The sequence below is a fragment of the Pseudophryne corroboree genome, chromosome 3 (assembly GCF_028390025.1).
Source record: "Pseudophryne corroboree isolate aPseCor3 chromosome 3, aPseCor3.hap2, whole genome shotgun sequence".
NCBI classification, from domain to species: domain Eukaryota; kingdom Metazoa; phylum Chordata; class Amphibia; order Anura; family Myobatrachidae; genus Pseudophryne; species Pseudophryne corroboree.
In genome coordinates, this window is record NC_086446.1 from 427,338,320 (window position 1) to 427,353,178 (window position 14,859).

General features: G+C 46.0%; 1 protein-coding gene across 4 annotated transcripts in view; it reads left to right on the top strand.

Moving 5' to 3' along the window:
- Window positions 1-14,859, top strand: part of DLGAP4 (DLG associated protein 4) — a 420,667-nt gene that overhangs the window by 208,568 nt on the left and 197,240 nt on the right. For all 4 annotated transcript variants that reach the window (XM_063960318.1, XM_063960320.1, XM_063960317.1 and 1 more), the window contains one exon: window positions 1,077-1,653. In XM_063960318.1, coding sequence (XP_063816388.1) covers window positions 1,077-1,653 — 577 coding nt within the window. The remainder of the gene's footprint in view (window positions 1-1,076; window positions 1,654-14,859) is intronic.

A 14,859-nucleotide genomic window follows, 5' to 3' on the forward strand; every position in this document is an offset into this window, starting at 1 on the left:
ACGATAAACTGTAGCGAACGATCGGATTGGAATGACCCCCATGACAGCTGACTATTGTAGTGCTATTTTAATTGCCTGTGGAAAACCATTTATTAACAAAACTAATTACCAGCAACATATTTCGTAACAAATATGCCTTTGGTATTTAACATTGCAATACTTACCTCTACAGTGAGGTCCAGCATCATCCCCCTCGTCAGCTGTGTCTTCTGCTCTACTGCTGGTAGGTTACCACTGACAGCATCGGGGTGCTCTGTAGTGCGCATGCACGATAGCTAGTTAGCGCCTTGAAGGCTTTGCTGAAGCTGGAAAGGCTATGCAGGGTCCTCATTGACGACAGTGGGGACCATATTGCTCTTACCATCTATACATGGTGTAAGCAGTATAGGTATTATTAGATTACTGCTGTTTGTTAAATACTGAAAGACATAACCTCTTTAGCAAGCGCTAAATGGGGCCATAGTCTGAAAAATCATAACACCGCCTTTGTGAATTCAGCCCTTAAGTGTTTATTAATTGATTAGTCTTTAAAATAAAAGTTCGGGCCATTGGAGTGAGAGACAGTGGTGTTAGAAGGGGGGTGCGCCCCGCACCCAGGTGTCACCCTCGGCGAGGATGACACCAAAATGCCTGCCTCTCGCACTCAGTAGAGCCAGGTGCTGCTGTGTGACAGCCGCTTGCAGCACTTGGTTCCTGTGATACAGGCACTAACACTGCACATTTACTGGTCTCTGGGGGCAGCTCAGCTTCTTCGGGTGATGCTGGGCTGCCCCCGGAGTGATGCCACCGGGTTCCCCCGCAAGGCCACGCCCCTCTGACTTAGACCACACACCCTTTTGGCCGTGAGCACGTCTCTGCGCGAAAAGAGGGTGCGGACTGCGCACCAGGTGTCACCAGACCCGGTGATGCCTCTAGTGAGAGATATCCTGGGCCAATGGATTGTGTAATTTACTTTTATTCACAGGTACTGTAGGAAAACATGTCTAAGAATGGCACTTGGCTCAATGCTCTTAATGGCAGAATTGCTATTGAAGGGTCTAAATAATAAAAATGTCATAATTTCTCTCCCCATGCAGGATCCTGAACCACGCTGCCTTCTACAGTACCAAACACAAGAAATAGAAGAACAGAGGGAAAGATACCAGCTATGCCAAGTGGCAGAGGAGCAGAGGGATCGGTACCCATTGTGTCAGGTTCCAGAAGAGCCAATAGAAAGATACACTATATGCCAAGTTCCTGAGGAACGGGAAAGATTCCAGCTATGTCAAGTAGAAGAAGAAGAAGAGAGAGAACGATATTCACTGTGTCAGGTGACTGAGGAACAGAGGGAGCGATACCCTTTGTGTCAGTTGCCTGAAGAGCAGAGGGAGCGCTACCCCCTGCCTCAAGTCCCCGAGGAGGAAAGTGTACGGTACCCAATGGCAGTAGAAGAAAAGAGAGATCGTTATCCCTTGGTTCAGGCTGTGTTTGGAAATCCTGAACCATCCCAAACTGAAGCTTTTGACCTCCATCTGCCCAATTACTTCCGCTCACGCAGCCACAGCTACCTCCGTGCCATTCAGGCTGGCTGCTCCCAAGATGATGACACTACATCCCTGCAGTCCATGTCTCCCCCTTTACCAATCACCAGCCGGACACTACCCAGACACATCGGTGAGTTAACAATAGCAAGACCAGGTCTTTAAGACAGCTTGCAGAGCCTCACATTGCTTCAGACACATCATCCCAAAGTTTCTCATGCATCTCAACCTAAGCCAATACGTTGGTTAAAGTTGTGCTACATCTGCCAGAATGACTGAGCATTACAGTAGATAAAGCTCACCTTCATCTGGCACAGTGCATATTGCCCATTCATGTTCAGCACTCAATGTAATCTCTACATCACTCCTTAAATAATGGCAGCAATGCTTTATAAAATATCACTGTGTCAGTTCTCCTATAACACTATCCCAGGCCACTGTAGGCCATCCCATTACTATATAATGCAGCCCTATTATAAATATTATTTCAGGTAATCACTCTGTACAACCCCTGGCATTTTTCCATGTGATCATCTTCTCAGTCTACATCTACACTGACATTTCTCATGAAGCTCTGGTTGTGTTATAATGTGACATATGTGACCATAATTTCTCATTCTCAAAATATACTACCACTCACTCTTACACAATTGAAAAAACAAACAAAAACATTGTGTCCTGGCTGGGTACACACATGAACAATGAATTGGCCGGGTGCCTGACAGGCCGACCAGTCCAACAATTTAATTGTACTTACCAATCTACTGCCCCCGACATGCTTGGCCACAGGAACCGGTTGTAAAGTCAGTGTCGGCATATTGATGGGTCGCCTGTACACACAGGCAGATGTACTGATATATTTGCAAGCTATGGGCCTGATCAGATGTGGTTGGAGTTGCTATCCTTCCTTGGAAGCAGCAGTGATAGCGCTGTATGGTAATGCAGCAGAAGGCGTTTATTACAAGCAGACGACTCCTGCTGCAGTAGTGGTCAAACCTTTGTCTTAGGACTCAGTATCAGATCAAAGGACTTACCATCGGGAGGTTAGGAAATCACCGTGCAACCACGGAGATCCCTGGCTTCTTCCCTCCCCTGAAATGGCAGCGACACACCTCCATCTGGAGTAATGGAGACCATCACCACCCCATCCTCACCCCCAAACGGGATCAAACTGTCATTCACTGACAGTCTGATGTTAGACTGTGCCCTGTGTCACAGTACCTGTTTGCGCACATGCAGAACAAGTCGTCCTCATGCGCCAAGTACCGATAATCAGTACTTTGCCGCGCAGGGCGCACCTCTGTCCGCAACTGAATCAGGCCCTATATCAGCATCTACTGTGCAGCACAGCCAATGTCATTCAGATATATCGCCTATACACAGGAGCCAATTATCTAACAGATATACCGTTTGTCAGCTGCTTGCACGATACATATCAGCACGTGTGTGCCCAGCCTTAGCTACAAACGCATGTATTATTCTATACAATAGTTTTCATTAATTTATTTATTCATTTATATATGTAACAATCATCCCAACATTAATGTACAAAACAGCTGGGTAGTGTTTATGCGTGCTTTATACAGTCTGTTTACTACTTTAGTGTTTGCATAGTGAAACAGTAAATAAAGGAACTCTTCATATATTTATTAGTAAAATCAGTGCATGCTGTAGACATTTTCCTTATTCATGGCCTTATTATAGGTGCCTTGCTGTGTGTAAAGTGCCTTTTAAGTGAGTAAATTGCTTGTATTATTACTTTTCACAAAACACACTGAAAACAATGCTATCACAAATGGAAAATAATTTCCCTAGAGCAATCAATGTACTACTTCAATCAGTCTGCAAATAAGCAACATTATTGCCATATATCAATATTTCTAGTATGATTCTAAAACTAGACCTTTTTTAACGGGCATTCTAATGAAAAATGACTTATTTGTATACTGTAATTCTTTTTACCATCTTAACCAATATATTTGGTAGCATTTATCCCTTACAGGATCTGTTTCCGTACTGGGCTGCATCAGCACATTTTGAGGCCTATATATAGTGTTGTACATTACGGAAAAGAAATGAGTGTGAAAAAAACAGTGTATTTTCCCATATATGCAGAGCTGTATGTAGACATGTGTATGCCTCTGTGATGGCAGTATAGAAACATAGAAACAGAGAATTTGACGGCAGATAAGAACCACTTGGCCCATATAGTCTGCTCCTTTTACCATATTTTTACCTCAAACCTTGTTTGATATTAATTTTTTTGTAAGGATATCCATATGTCTATCCCATGAATGTTTAAATTGTTCTACTGTCTTAGCCTCTACCACCTCTGATGGGAGGCTATTCCACTTGTCCACTACCCTTTCTGTGAAGTAATTTTTCCTTAAATTTCCCTGAACCTGTCTCCCTGCAGTTTCTGTGCATGTCCTCTTGTTCTAATACTTCTCTTTATTTGAATAATATTTTCCTCCTGGCCTTTGTTAAAACCCTTGCTATATTTGAAGGTTTCTATCATGTTCCCCCTTTCCCTTCTCTGCTCCAAACTATACATATTGAGATGTTTTAGTCTTTCTGGGTAAGTTTTGTTGCACCATTTTAGTTGCCCGTCTTTGTACAGTCTCTAATGTATTAATATCCTTCTGAAGATATGGCCTCCAGAATTGAACACAATATTCTAGATGAGGCTGTACCAATTACCTATACAGTGGCATTATCACTTCTTTCTTTCTGTTGCTGATTCCTCTCCCTATGCAAGGAGGCATCTGTCTAGCCTTCCTCATTGCTTTGTTACATTGCTTACCCACCTTTAAGTCACTTGAAATAATGACTCCTAGATCCCTTTCCTCCTCAGTAGTTTCCAGTATAGTGCTATTAATGCTACATTAATATTTAGCCTTTGGATTTTTGAGACCTAAGTGCCTGATTTAGCATTTTTTTGGCATTAAACTGTAATTGCCACACTGTTGACCATTCCTCTAGTCTACCTAGACCATTAATCATTTGTTTTACCCCACCTGGTGTGTCTACCCTGTTGCATACCTTTCTGTCATCTGCAAAAAGGCATATATTCTACTTAATGCCATTTGCAATGTCACCAATAAAGATATTAAAAAGCACTGGTCCAAGTACATATCCCTGGGGTACTCCACTAGTAGCATTTCCCTCCTGTGAATGCACTCCATTTATTACAACTCTCTGTATTTTATTCTGCAGCTAAGATCTTATCCATTCAACCATTTTAGTATCCATTCCCATGCTTTCGAGTTTATTTAGCAGTCTGCAATGTGGGACAGTGTCAAAAGTTTTACTAAAGTCTAGATAACCTATATTTACGGCCCCACCTTTATCTATTACTTAATCATCCAGTCCAAAAAGTCAAGAAGGTTTGTTTGACATGATCTCCCCCAGTGAATCCATGCTGTTTGGGATTCTGTAAATTGCTGGATTTGAGATAATCTACAACTCTTTCTTTTAAGAGTGTTTCCATCAATTTCCCTACTACTGAGGTAAGGCCCACTGGTCGGTAGTTGCTTGCCTCTTCTTTGCTTCAACTTGTGCGCAGTGGGACTACGTTCACTCTTTTCCAGTCCTCTGGAATTACTCCTGTAGCTAGTGACTGGTTAAATAATTCTGTTAATGATGCTACCAGCACCTCTTTAAGCACATACTCGTATGTGCTTAGTTTATTATGTCATCAGCATTCACTTTCACCTACCCTGTAGCACATGCAAATGTTCCGCCTCCTAACAAGCGAATATACGTGTACGTGCTAATCTGCATAGGCCGTATTTGCGTGCACGCGCCCCTTTCTTAACTTTTCCTACATGAGAATGCCCCTTCAATCCCCCCCCCCCCTCATTCTGCCCCAGTGCTCATAGAGGATTTAACAAGCGTTTGACTCTGCATTTTTGTACATGTGTGCACTCCGTTTCTGAGCATGCACATGCAAATTCATGCAAGATACGCTATGCAAATAAGCATATCTCTAACTCTGCATGAGCCTTTTAATGCTTTGGACCAATTAGGGACACTGAACAAGCTGTCCTACCCAGATATTACCAGATATTATCGGGTGTAGTATGGCTGACCGGCGGTTTCCTGACCGCCGGTCAGCTTACCGACGCCGGGATCCCGGCAGCATACCGATGCCGGGATCCCGGCGGGGAGGGGCGAGTGCAGCAAGCCCCTTTCGGGCTCGCTGCGCTCGCCATGCTGCGGGCACGGTGGCGACCTGCGGTCGCCACGGGTTCTATTCCCACTCTATGGGTGTCGTGGACACCCACGAGTGGAAATAGTCCCTGTTGGTCGGCATGCCGACCATCGGGACAGTGACCCGTCGGGCTGGTGGAGGAGGTCATGTGACTGTCGGTCAGCTGACCGGCGGTCACATGAATACCACCCGATATTACCATAGTGGGTGCTATCTACCAGACAGCCTCTTTGGTAAATGGGAAATATATGTACTTTTTTTTTTTTAAAGTGTCTATTATTAAGAAAGTTTCTACTAACAAATTATTAATGCCAATATTTTTTCTTTATTAAAGTCGCATATACAAACATAGCAGAATTTAAATAAGCAGAATGTTTCATTTTCTCTTTGTAGAGCATATGATAAGTTTCCACTGGCGCCCCCCGCGGTAAAAAAGTTTGTGTGCGTCGGAGTCGCACCCAAAAATAGGGGCGTGCCCACAGTTATGCCCCCAGATTTGCCCCAAGTAGTTGTGCCCCCCAGTAGATTTGCCCCCTGTAGCTGTGCCCCCAGTAGCTGTGCCCCATGAGTTGCGCCCCGTCGCTTGTTGCTTTGCCCCCAGTAGCTGTGCCCCCTATTGCTTTGCCCCAGTATTTGTGTCCCCTGTAGTTGTGCCCTCTGCTGCTGTGCCCCCTGTATTTGTGCCCTCTGCTGCTGTGCCCCCTGTATTTGTGCCCTCTGCTGCTGTGCCCCCTGGAGTTGTGCCCTCTGCTGCTGTGCCCCCTGTATTTGTGCCCCCTGCTGCTGTGCCCCCTGTATTTGTGCCCCCTGTATTTGTGCCCTCTGCTGCATGCCCCCTGGAGTTGTGCCCTCTGCTGCTGTGCCCCCTGGAGTTGTGCCCTCTGCTGCTGTGCCCCCTGGAGTTGTGCCCTCTGCTGCTGTGCCCCATGGAGTTGTGCCCTCTGCTGCTGTGCCCCCTGTATTTGTGCCCTCTGCTGCTGTGCCCCCTGGAGTTGTGCCCTCTGCTGCTGTGCCCCCTGGAGTTGTGCCGTCTGCTGCTGTGCCCCCTGGAGTTGTACCCTCTGCTGCTGTGCCCCCTGTATTTGTGCCCTCTGCTGCATGCCCCCTGGAGTTGTGCCCTCTGCTGCTGTGCCCCCTGCCGCTGAAAAAAAAACACACACACAAAAAACAAACAATACTTACCACTGCTTCCCGTCCGCCGCCGCCGCTGCTGCTTCGTCTCTTGCCTCCCGCGGCTCCTCTCTGTGGGAGAGACGTCATGACGTCTCTCCCATAGCAGCTCCGCACAGACACTAGAGGTCAATCCTGACCTCTAGTGTCTGTTTCTGGAGCCGGCTGCAGCGGACGCCCACACAGCCCACGGCGTCCGCTGCAGCCTGGGAGCGGGGTGCGGGTAGGCGGCGGTGCCTGCGGGGCGACTGCGGCCGCGCCCGCAGGCCGCAGTGCCCCGGGCGCAGGCACTGCTTGCCCGCACCAAGGGCCGCTCGTGTGTGTGTGTGTGTATAAACACACCCAACTTACATAATTATCTAGATAACACTCTCAACCGGTCTACAGGGACCGAAGCCCGCATTGAATTGGCAGGGCTCCACCTACACTGTGATTCAGCCATCTGCAGCATGCAGAATCAGCGTTCACTGGCGGGTTCCATAGCGCTGTCCAGTAGCACAGTCCTTATTGATTACCGTAATGGTCAACAAATTGACCTTGCTGTGTCTCTAGGGTAGGGGTGCAGATTTAGATGTTCTCTCTATTAGTAATGAAGGGTGCGTACCACTACTCACTGTATAGGCGCTTGTTGGTACCTCAAGTCATGGTTTCTTTAATCCTACAGATGACTTGGCGCAGTATGTTATAAAAAAACTTACATTTAAAAATGTATTACATACAACACTTAATCCAAACAAAGTAAAACAATTTAAAAGTATTGTGCAGGGGAAACATGCAGCAGCCTGATGGAAGGATAGGCCTGACTAGAAGGAGTGAAGGTCCGGTTCCTAAGATCCAATGAAGTTAACAAAAAGTGGGTCATACCTTCCTCCAGGGCTGCAGCAACAAGTCCTCCTGTCCAATACTTCCTACAGCTGATGTGTTTCAAGTTAGAATAACTCTTTTTCAAGGCATAAGTATTTGCAGGTCTTGGTCATCTATTCTTTCATCTACTAGAACATGTTAGCACCATATTGTTGATTTACACTTTTTTTCAGTTCTATATTCTCTGGACCTTTTTGGAATAGGCCCAACAGTGCGGTGAAGAGGCAGCAACTAGAGCCAGTGAAGTGCCCTAAAACTCCTTACCTTCAAGTGCTCTGAATATGATATGCCCAATATTCCATTGTTCAGAATGACTCATTTGGAGGCAAATGTTGGTGATTTAGCAGAAGAGCTAAAATTAGCTTTGCTCTATATACTGTATGTCAGTATCCGGAGCCTTACCTCCAGTGCGGTCTCCCTGGGGTTGCCATCCCGGTGGCTGGCGCGGCTGCGATGGCGGGGAGCTTCTTGCAGCGGGTCCTTGGGCACGTGTGCGGCTTCTGGAGATCGGGGGCCTGGTGAGCCGGTTGCTGCGGTGGGTAGTCGCTGCATCAGAGCCCTCTAGCAGTGACTCTGTTTCAGGAAGTCAGGGCCGGAGCTGTGTTGCAGTGTTGGAGACCAAAGATCTGCCAATTGAATTCATACTCTGCTTCCAGCCAATCCGGGGCAGTCTTCCCTTATAAAAGGGGGCTGGCTCAGGGAGAGAGTGCCAGTGCTACAAGTTGCTTTCCTGTGAAAGGTGCTCCAGCTCTGTGCTCCCAGGCTGCTACTGGTTCCCCGGTTTTGGTTGCTATCCTCAGTTCGTGACCTATCACTGCTGAAATCTTGTCGCTTAACCCGTCGCCACTTGTGGAGGCGCTCACAGGCTCCCGGTCATTAAGGGGCTTTGGGTGCTAAACGGTGGTCCCTGCGGGCGTCTCGCTAGCCCAAACCACACAGTCTTCGTTTCTTCAGAATCTGAGTTCTTCAGCCTTGCTTTCCAAGCTCAAGCCACAGTCTTTCAGTTCTTCAAAACCCAGCCTCCTTCAGCCTTGTCTACCAATCTTAAACCACAGTTTTTCAGTGCCTCAAATACCAGTGATCTTCAGCTCCATTCCTCAAATTGTTTAATCATTGACTCCAGTTCTTTTTCCGTGTCTTTCAACTCTTCAAGTATCGGTGTACAGTTGTTTCTTCATTAAAGATACAGTTAACCTCCTACAGAGTCCTCACTCTTTCTTCTGCTCACCAGCCAACTCTACACCTACCTTATGAGGAAGAACTACATTCAACCACCTCACCTACTTCCTACACAGTCAGCTGTCCTCCCAGCCCAAGCTCGGTTGTCGGAACCCCAATCTTTGCCGAGCGTGACACTGTATGTGCAGGCTACCACAAACATGAGGAATCCTATTAATCAAATATCATGGCAGTTTTTGTATCGCTGCTATTCCAGTTCTTCCTGACAAAGATAGACCATTTAAATAAATGTTTTATTGATTAAATCAGTTAATTTTTATTTTATTTTTTTATAAAAAGGGCTTTCCCACTACTGAAGGCCAGTAGATAAAATAGAGGTTTTACTCAACTCAGCAATGATAACAAAAAGTTTATTGCAGCAATAACAGGACAACATTTTGTACTTAGAGGCCATTAAGAGCTGTTTACTTATGTTGTGTTCCTTTATAACATCAAATTCGACTCAATGTTTATAAAAACACTTCTCCAAATGAACCTTAAATCTGTAATTATAGCTGGGCTTTATCAAGTGAAATTTTAAATGAACACTACATATAGCAAAGTGAAAGTAATATCAATGATCAATTAGGGGTTAAAAATCAATACTGTAATAAAAACTGTAAAGTGCTAACAATGGTATGTAGTCATGAAACCCATTATGCATTTGTTATTTGTTTGGTAGCATCATTAGGGGTCATTCTGAGTTGTTCGCTCGTTGCCGATTTTCGCAACGGAGCGATTAAGGCGAAAATGCGCATGCGCATGGTACGCAGTGCGCATGCGCTAAGTATTTTAGCACAAAACTTAGTAGATTTACTCACGTCCGAACAAAGAATTTTCATCGTTGAAGTGATCGGAGTGTGATTGACAGGAAGTGGGTGCTTCTGGGCGGAAACTGACCGTTTTCTGGGAGTGTGCGGAAAAACGCAGGCGTGCCAGGATAAAACGTGGGAGTGTCTGGAGAAACGGGGGAGTGGCTGGCTGAACGCAGGGCGTGTTTGTGACGTCAAACCAGGAACGAAACGGGCTGAGCTGATCGCAGTGTAGGAGTAAGTCTCGAGCTACTCAGAAACTGCTAAGAATTTTCTATTCGCAATTCTGCTAATCTTTCGTTTGCAATTCTGCTAAACTAAGATACACTCCCAGAGGGCGGCGGCCTAGCGTGTGCAATGCTGCTAAAATCTGCTAGTGAGCGAACAACTCGGAATGACCCCCATTGTACAGTATTTTGTGGCAGAGAAGAGTGCCGAGTTCTGTTAAATATTTGTAAATATTTTGATGTAGCTTTTGCCAAATTATTCAACAGCAAGTGATTGTACCCTGCACATTTCTGCTGTCTGCCAGTTGTTTTGCCAAAAAAAAAACCCAGGAGATTTAATTCAAGTCTGGATTTACGTGGCTGATTTAATCATTCTGCATTTCTGTGAACTTTTACTTGGGCTGCTAGCTCACATAAATTAGATATCTTCGTATCTTATCTATGTGTGTGATTCAGTGTTGGACGCTATCCCATATGCAGCTAAAATGCAAAACTATGCAAATGCTAGTATAAGCATTTCCCACATGCATGAGCATAAGCTGGACTGTGCAGATCTGCCAGCTGGTCCGTGAACTCCTTCATCGATGATACATCAGTTCAACATCGACTGCTCTAATTAGAACTGTATGGCCCAATGGTTCCCAAACTTTTTTCAATCACGGCGCCCTAGAGTATTGTAGTTTTTTTCACAGCACCTCTAGGCCTAAAGATTCTTATTCAGAAATTTAGAAAGAAATATTAAATTAAGTAAATTGTGTTTATATGTCATCCTTAGGCTCAGTTATGTGGTGAGGGACAAGATTCACTTCTGTTTATCCACATATTTTATAATTGACAGCCATCAGCAATGGTTTTGCCTATTACATTGACCATAAATATTTTTTAATTGGGTCTGGACCACAAATCCAATGCACCCCAGGGTGCCACAGCACATAGTTTGAGGACCACTGGTATGGCCCATATTCTGGATACAAGGTCAACAGTGCTAAATTAGAAGACTAGGGTTTCACCTCCTCAGTCACACAGCAAAACTCATATTTACTAAAGTGTGGCTTTAAGAAGTGGAGATTCAAACTATTAACTTGTAGAAGGTTCTAGATAAATTATGAGTAGAATCTGATTGGTTGCTATGGGCAACATCTCTGCTTCTGAAAACCCAGATTTTAGTAAATATACCCATTATACCCATTAGAACTCAAAAAATGCTGGTTGCGCTGATTGAACTATTTAACTTTCACTAAATATGGCCACTGTGGCAGTGGTACTGTGAGAGAGAACTCAGCCGCCTGCACAAGAACTCTCATTACACACACACAATGCAGACTCTTTTTGCGGTAAAGTATGGTTACCTCCCAGTCTTCACAAGTGCCTTCCAGTAATCTTCTCATTCATTGTGATTTAGTACTCAACTGCGTGAGCTATTTTAAGAGCAGATCGGGAATGCACAATAAGAGTTTCTGAGGCTATTCAAGGATGTGCAGTAGCAAAACATCGCCCATCTGCGAAACAATTGGCATGGCGTCCAACTCTGACTCAGGCCCTGTGTCATACTGTATGTTGCAAACAGGCAAGAAAGGTGCAAGGTGACTGCATGGGAACATTTATAATAGTATTATTCCTGCAGTTTTCTAGAAAGAAAAAATAAATAAACTAAAAGTGATTATTGGTACATGCAGGGCCGGTGCTACGGTGTTCGTCGCCCTCCTGCAAACTATAAATTTGCACCCTCCTACAAATCATAGAGGCGGTAGCTGACACTTGTGGAGAAGCAGTAGGTTACCGGCAGGGGCGGATCCAGAACAAAATGACAGGGGGGCACCATGACAGAGGAAGGGGAGAAGGGGTATTTTATAACAATAATATAATATATAAATATACGGGATGTAGTTATGCGACCGGCGGTCTCACATTACCTCCCCCTACATCCCGCCCCCTCTAGATCCTGACAGTTGGCATACTGACTAGCAGGGACTATTCCCACTCGAACCTGTGGTAACTGCAGGTCGCCACCGAGCCCGCAAGCGGCTTGTTGCTCTCGCCGGGATCCAGCAGTTGGGATGCTGACCGCCGGAATACCCGGTGCAGGTAATCCTATATACCCAAATATACAGATGTAGCCACGCTCATCTTACTGCGATGTGGCATGTTGTATCACGGTATGCTGCATGGCTGCAAAGATGAGCACGACTACATCTGTACTATAGTGGTTTGTTTGTTTTTGTGTATATATATATATACACACATATACATATATATATATATATATATATACACTCTCATATAAAATAGAAATCTAAAATGATTATTAATAGAAAATTATGCTCAAATGACATGCCTCAGATGAATTACGCGGTGCTGTCTTGCGTCTGTTGGTCTGCGCCTCTTCTGATGGCAGCTGCCAGCCATGGAGGGGGGAGGGGAGGCATAGACACACATGAGGAGGTAGCAGTGGTACAGACGGGGAAAGGGGCAGAGTCACACATGAGGGGGGGGGCAGAAGGACTTATGGACATAGTGGCAGAGGTACAGATGGCATATGGAGCAGAGGCAAGGGGGGCTTTAGAGACACAGAAAGAGGGGACAGAGACACGGATGGAGATTGTACTAAAGAAAAATATATGAAAGTGAGCAGAGGCACTGATGGGAAAGAGGTCTGAGGTATAGAAGGGAGAGGGGCAGAAACATAATTGATATAGGTGGGTAGGAGCAGAGCCACACATAGGGATATAGAGAAAGGGGCACGCATGGGGAGAGTAGGAGCAGAGGCATACATAGGGATATAGAGAAAGGGGCACGCATGGGGAGGGTAGAAGCCGAGGCATACAAAGGGATATAGAGAAAGAGGCACACATGGGGAGGGTAGGAGCAGAGGCATACATAGGAATATAGAGAAAGGGGCACGCATGGGGAGGGTAGGAGCAGAGGCATACATAGGGATATAGAGAAAGAGGCACACATGGGGAGGGTAGGAACAAAGGCACACATAGGGATACTGTACAGGGAAAGAGGCACACATGGGGAGGGTAAGAGCAGAGGCATCGCTGGGGATATAGGGAAAGAGGCACACATGGGCTAGGTTGGAGCAGAGGCACATGGGAAAGAGGCACACATGGGCTGGATAGGAGCAGAGACACACGGGAAAGAGGCACACGTGGGCTGGGTAGGAACAGAGGCACACGGAAAAGAGGCACACATGGGGTGGGTAGGAGCAGAGGCACACGGGAAAGAGGCACACATGGGGTGGGTAGGAGCAGAGGCACACATGGCGTGGGTAGGAGCAGAGGCACATGGGAAAGAGGCACACATGGGGTGGGTAAGAGCAGAGGCACACATGGGGTGGGTAGGAGCAGAGGCACACGGGAATAGAGCCTCCTCTAGTATCTTTAAAAACTGTCTCATCTGAGGCAGCGGTCATCTTGAGAGGAGACCAATTTCGATAGCCTGCGGGTGCCGGGGCTGGGCAAACATTGGCAGTGTCGGCAGACTGACGGCGGCAGGCGAGCAGCAGGATGAACGGCCCTGTCCCTCCCCTCTCTGCCGCTGCAACAGGGGAGTGGGGAGGACGATTCAAGGTGCCGGCACAGCAGCCTAGGGATGGCCATCGGTAGGTTATCCATTAATGGTCACCATCGATGGTATCATTGATGGATAACTAATGATGGTACCATTGATGGATCTGGAAGGGATCCATTGATGGTTTTACCCATTGATGGTCACCCCTGCATTTCAGTACAATGAAATGCAGGCCAATCAGAGCCCGGGGCCGTCGCTTCATGGGTGTCAGGGGGCGGGGCTAAGCTTCGCGCCCTAACACTTTGAGGGATAAACCAAAAAGATTCGGTAGCACTGAACCATCGATGGCGGGAAACCATCTGGTTCTCCCCCATTGATGGTAAAAGTATTCGACATTGGTCATAGACCATCGATGATTTTGAATCATTGATGGGCGATGGCCATCCCTACAGCAGCCAGCAGCAACAGAAGAGACAGGCGGTGCAGCAAGGATGCAAAGCAGGGAGAGCACCTTTATAACCTGGCGTCTACCTGCTTTGCATCCCTTTGCTGAGCGGGTAGCGCTGGGCCTGGGTGTATGATTTTAGAATGGGTATTACTATTTAGACAATTTTTTATAAATGTTCCCCATTCAGGCACCTTTTATACCCTAGGTCTGGCCTGTCCTAGGGATTCTATGTAAACTGGCCATTTTTGTTGGGCATGCCCCTATCTGATTTATGTCTTGCTTCCTTTCTTCTTTATACTTTAATGCACCTGAATGTGATGCTTTCAAAAGTTATACACTTATAAGCGTTTGTGAGAGTTTTGTGCTGTTTTGGTTCCTAATCAAATATATGGTGATGTGTTTTAGAAGACTATTAAGAGCATCTTTGGAGCATCATACTGCCTGAAATATTCTTTATGAAAAAGACCATCTGAACACAGCCAATATATAGAAGCACTTTGATGCTTAAGATATGCGCCTAATGCTCTCTTAAACTGCTTCTATACTCACCCCACCTCTACACCCCGAGTTAGAGATTTAGAGATTAGATGTGTATTTAGGGTGACTAGTACCAGACCTTCCCTGGCGCCCGGACTGAGCAGCCACTGAAATGCCAAAAGAAAGAAAAAAAAGGTATAGGTGAGAGATGACAGTTCTCCACACTCCAATGAGCCAGGACATTAAATAAAAGATAACCAAATATTTTACGTCCTCCTGTTACACTCCATCCTTTTAGACTGTAAGCCAGGGATGCAGCTAAGTAGCTGGAGGACACATGCCCTATATGATGGAGGGAGGAAGGTGCCACCAGAGGAGCATGATCAGTCAGCGCCGC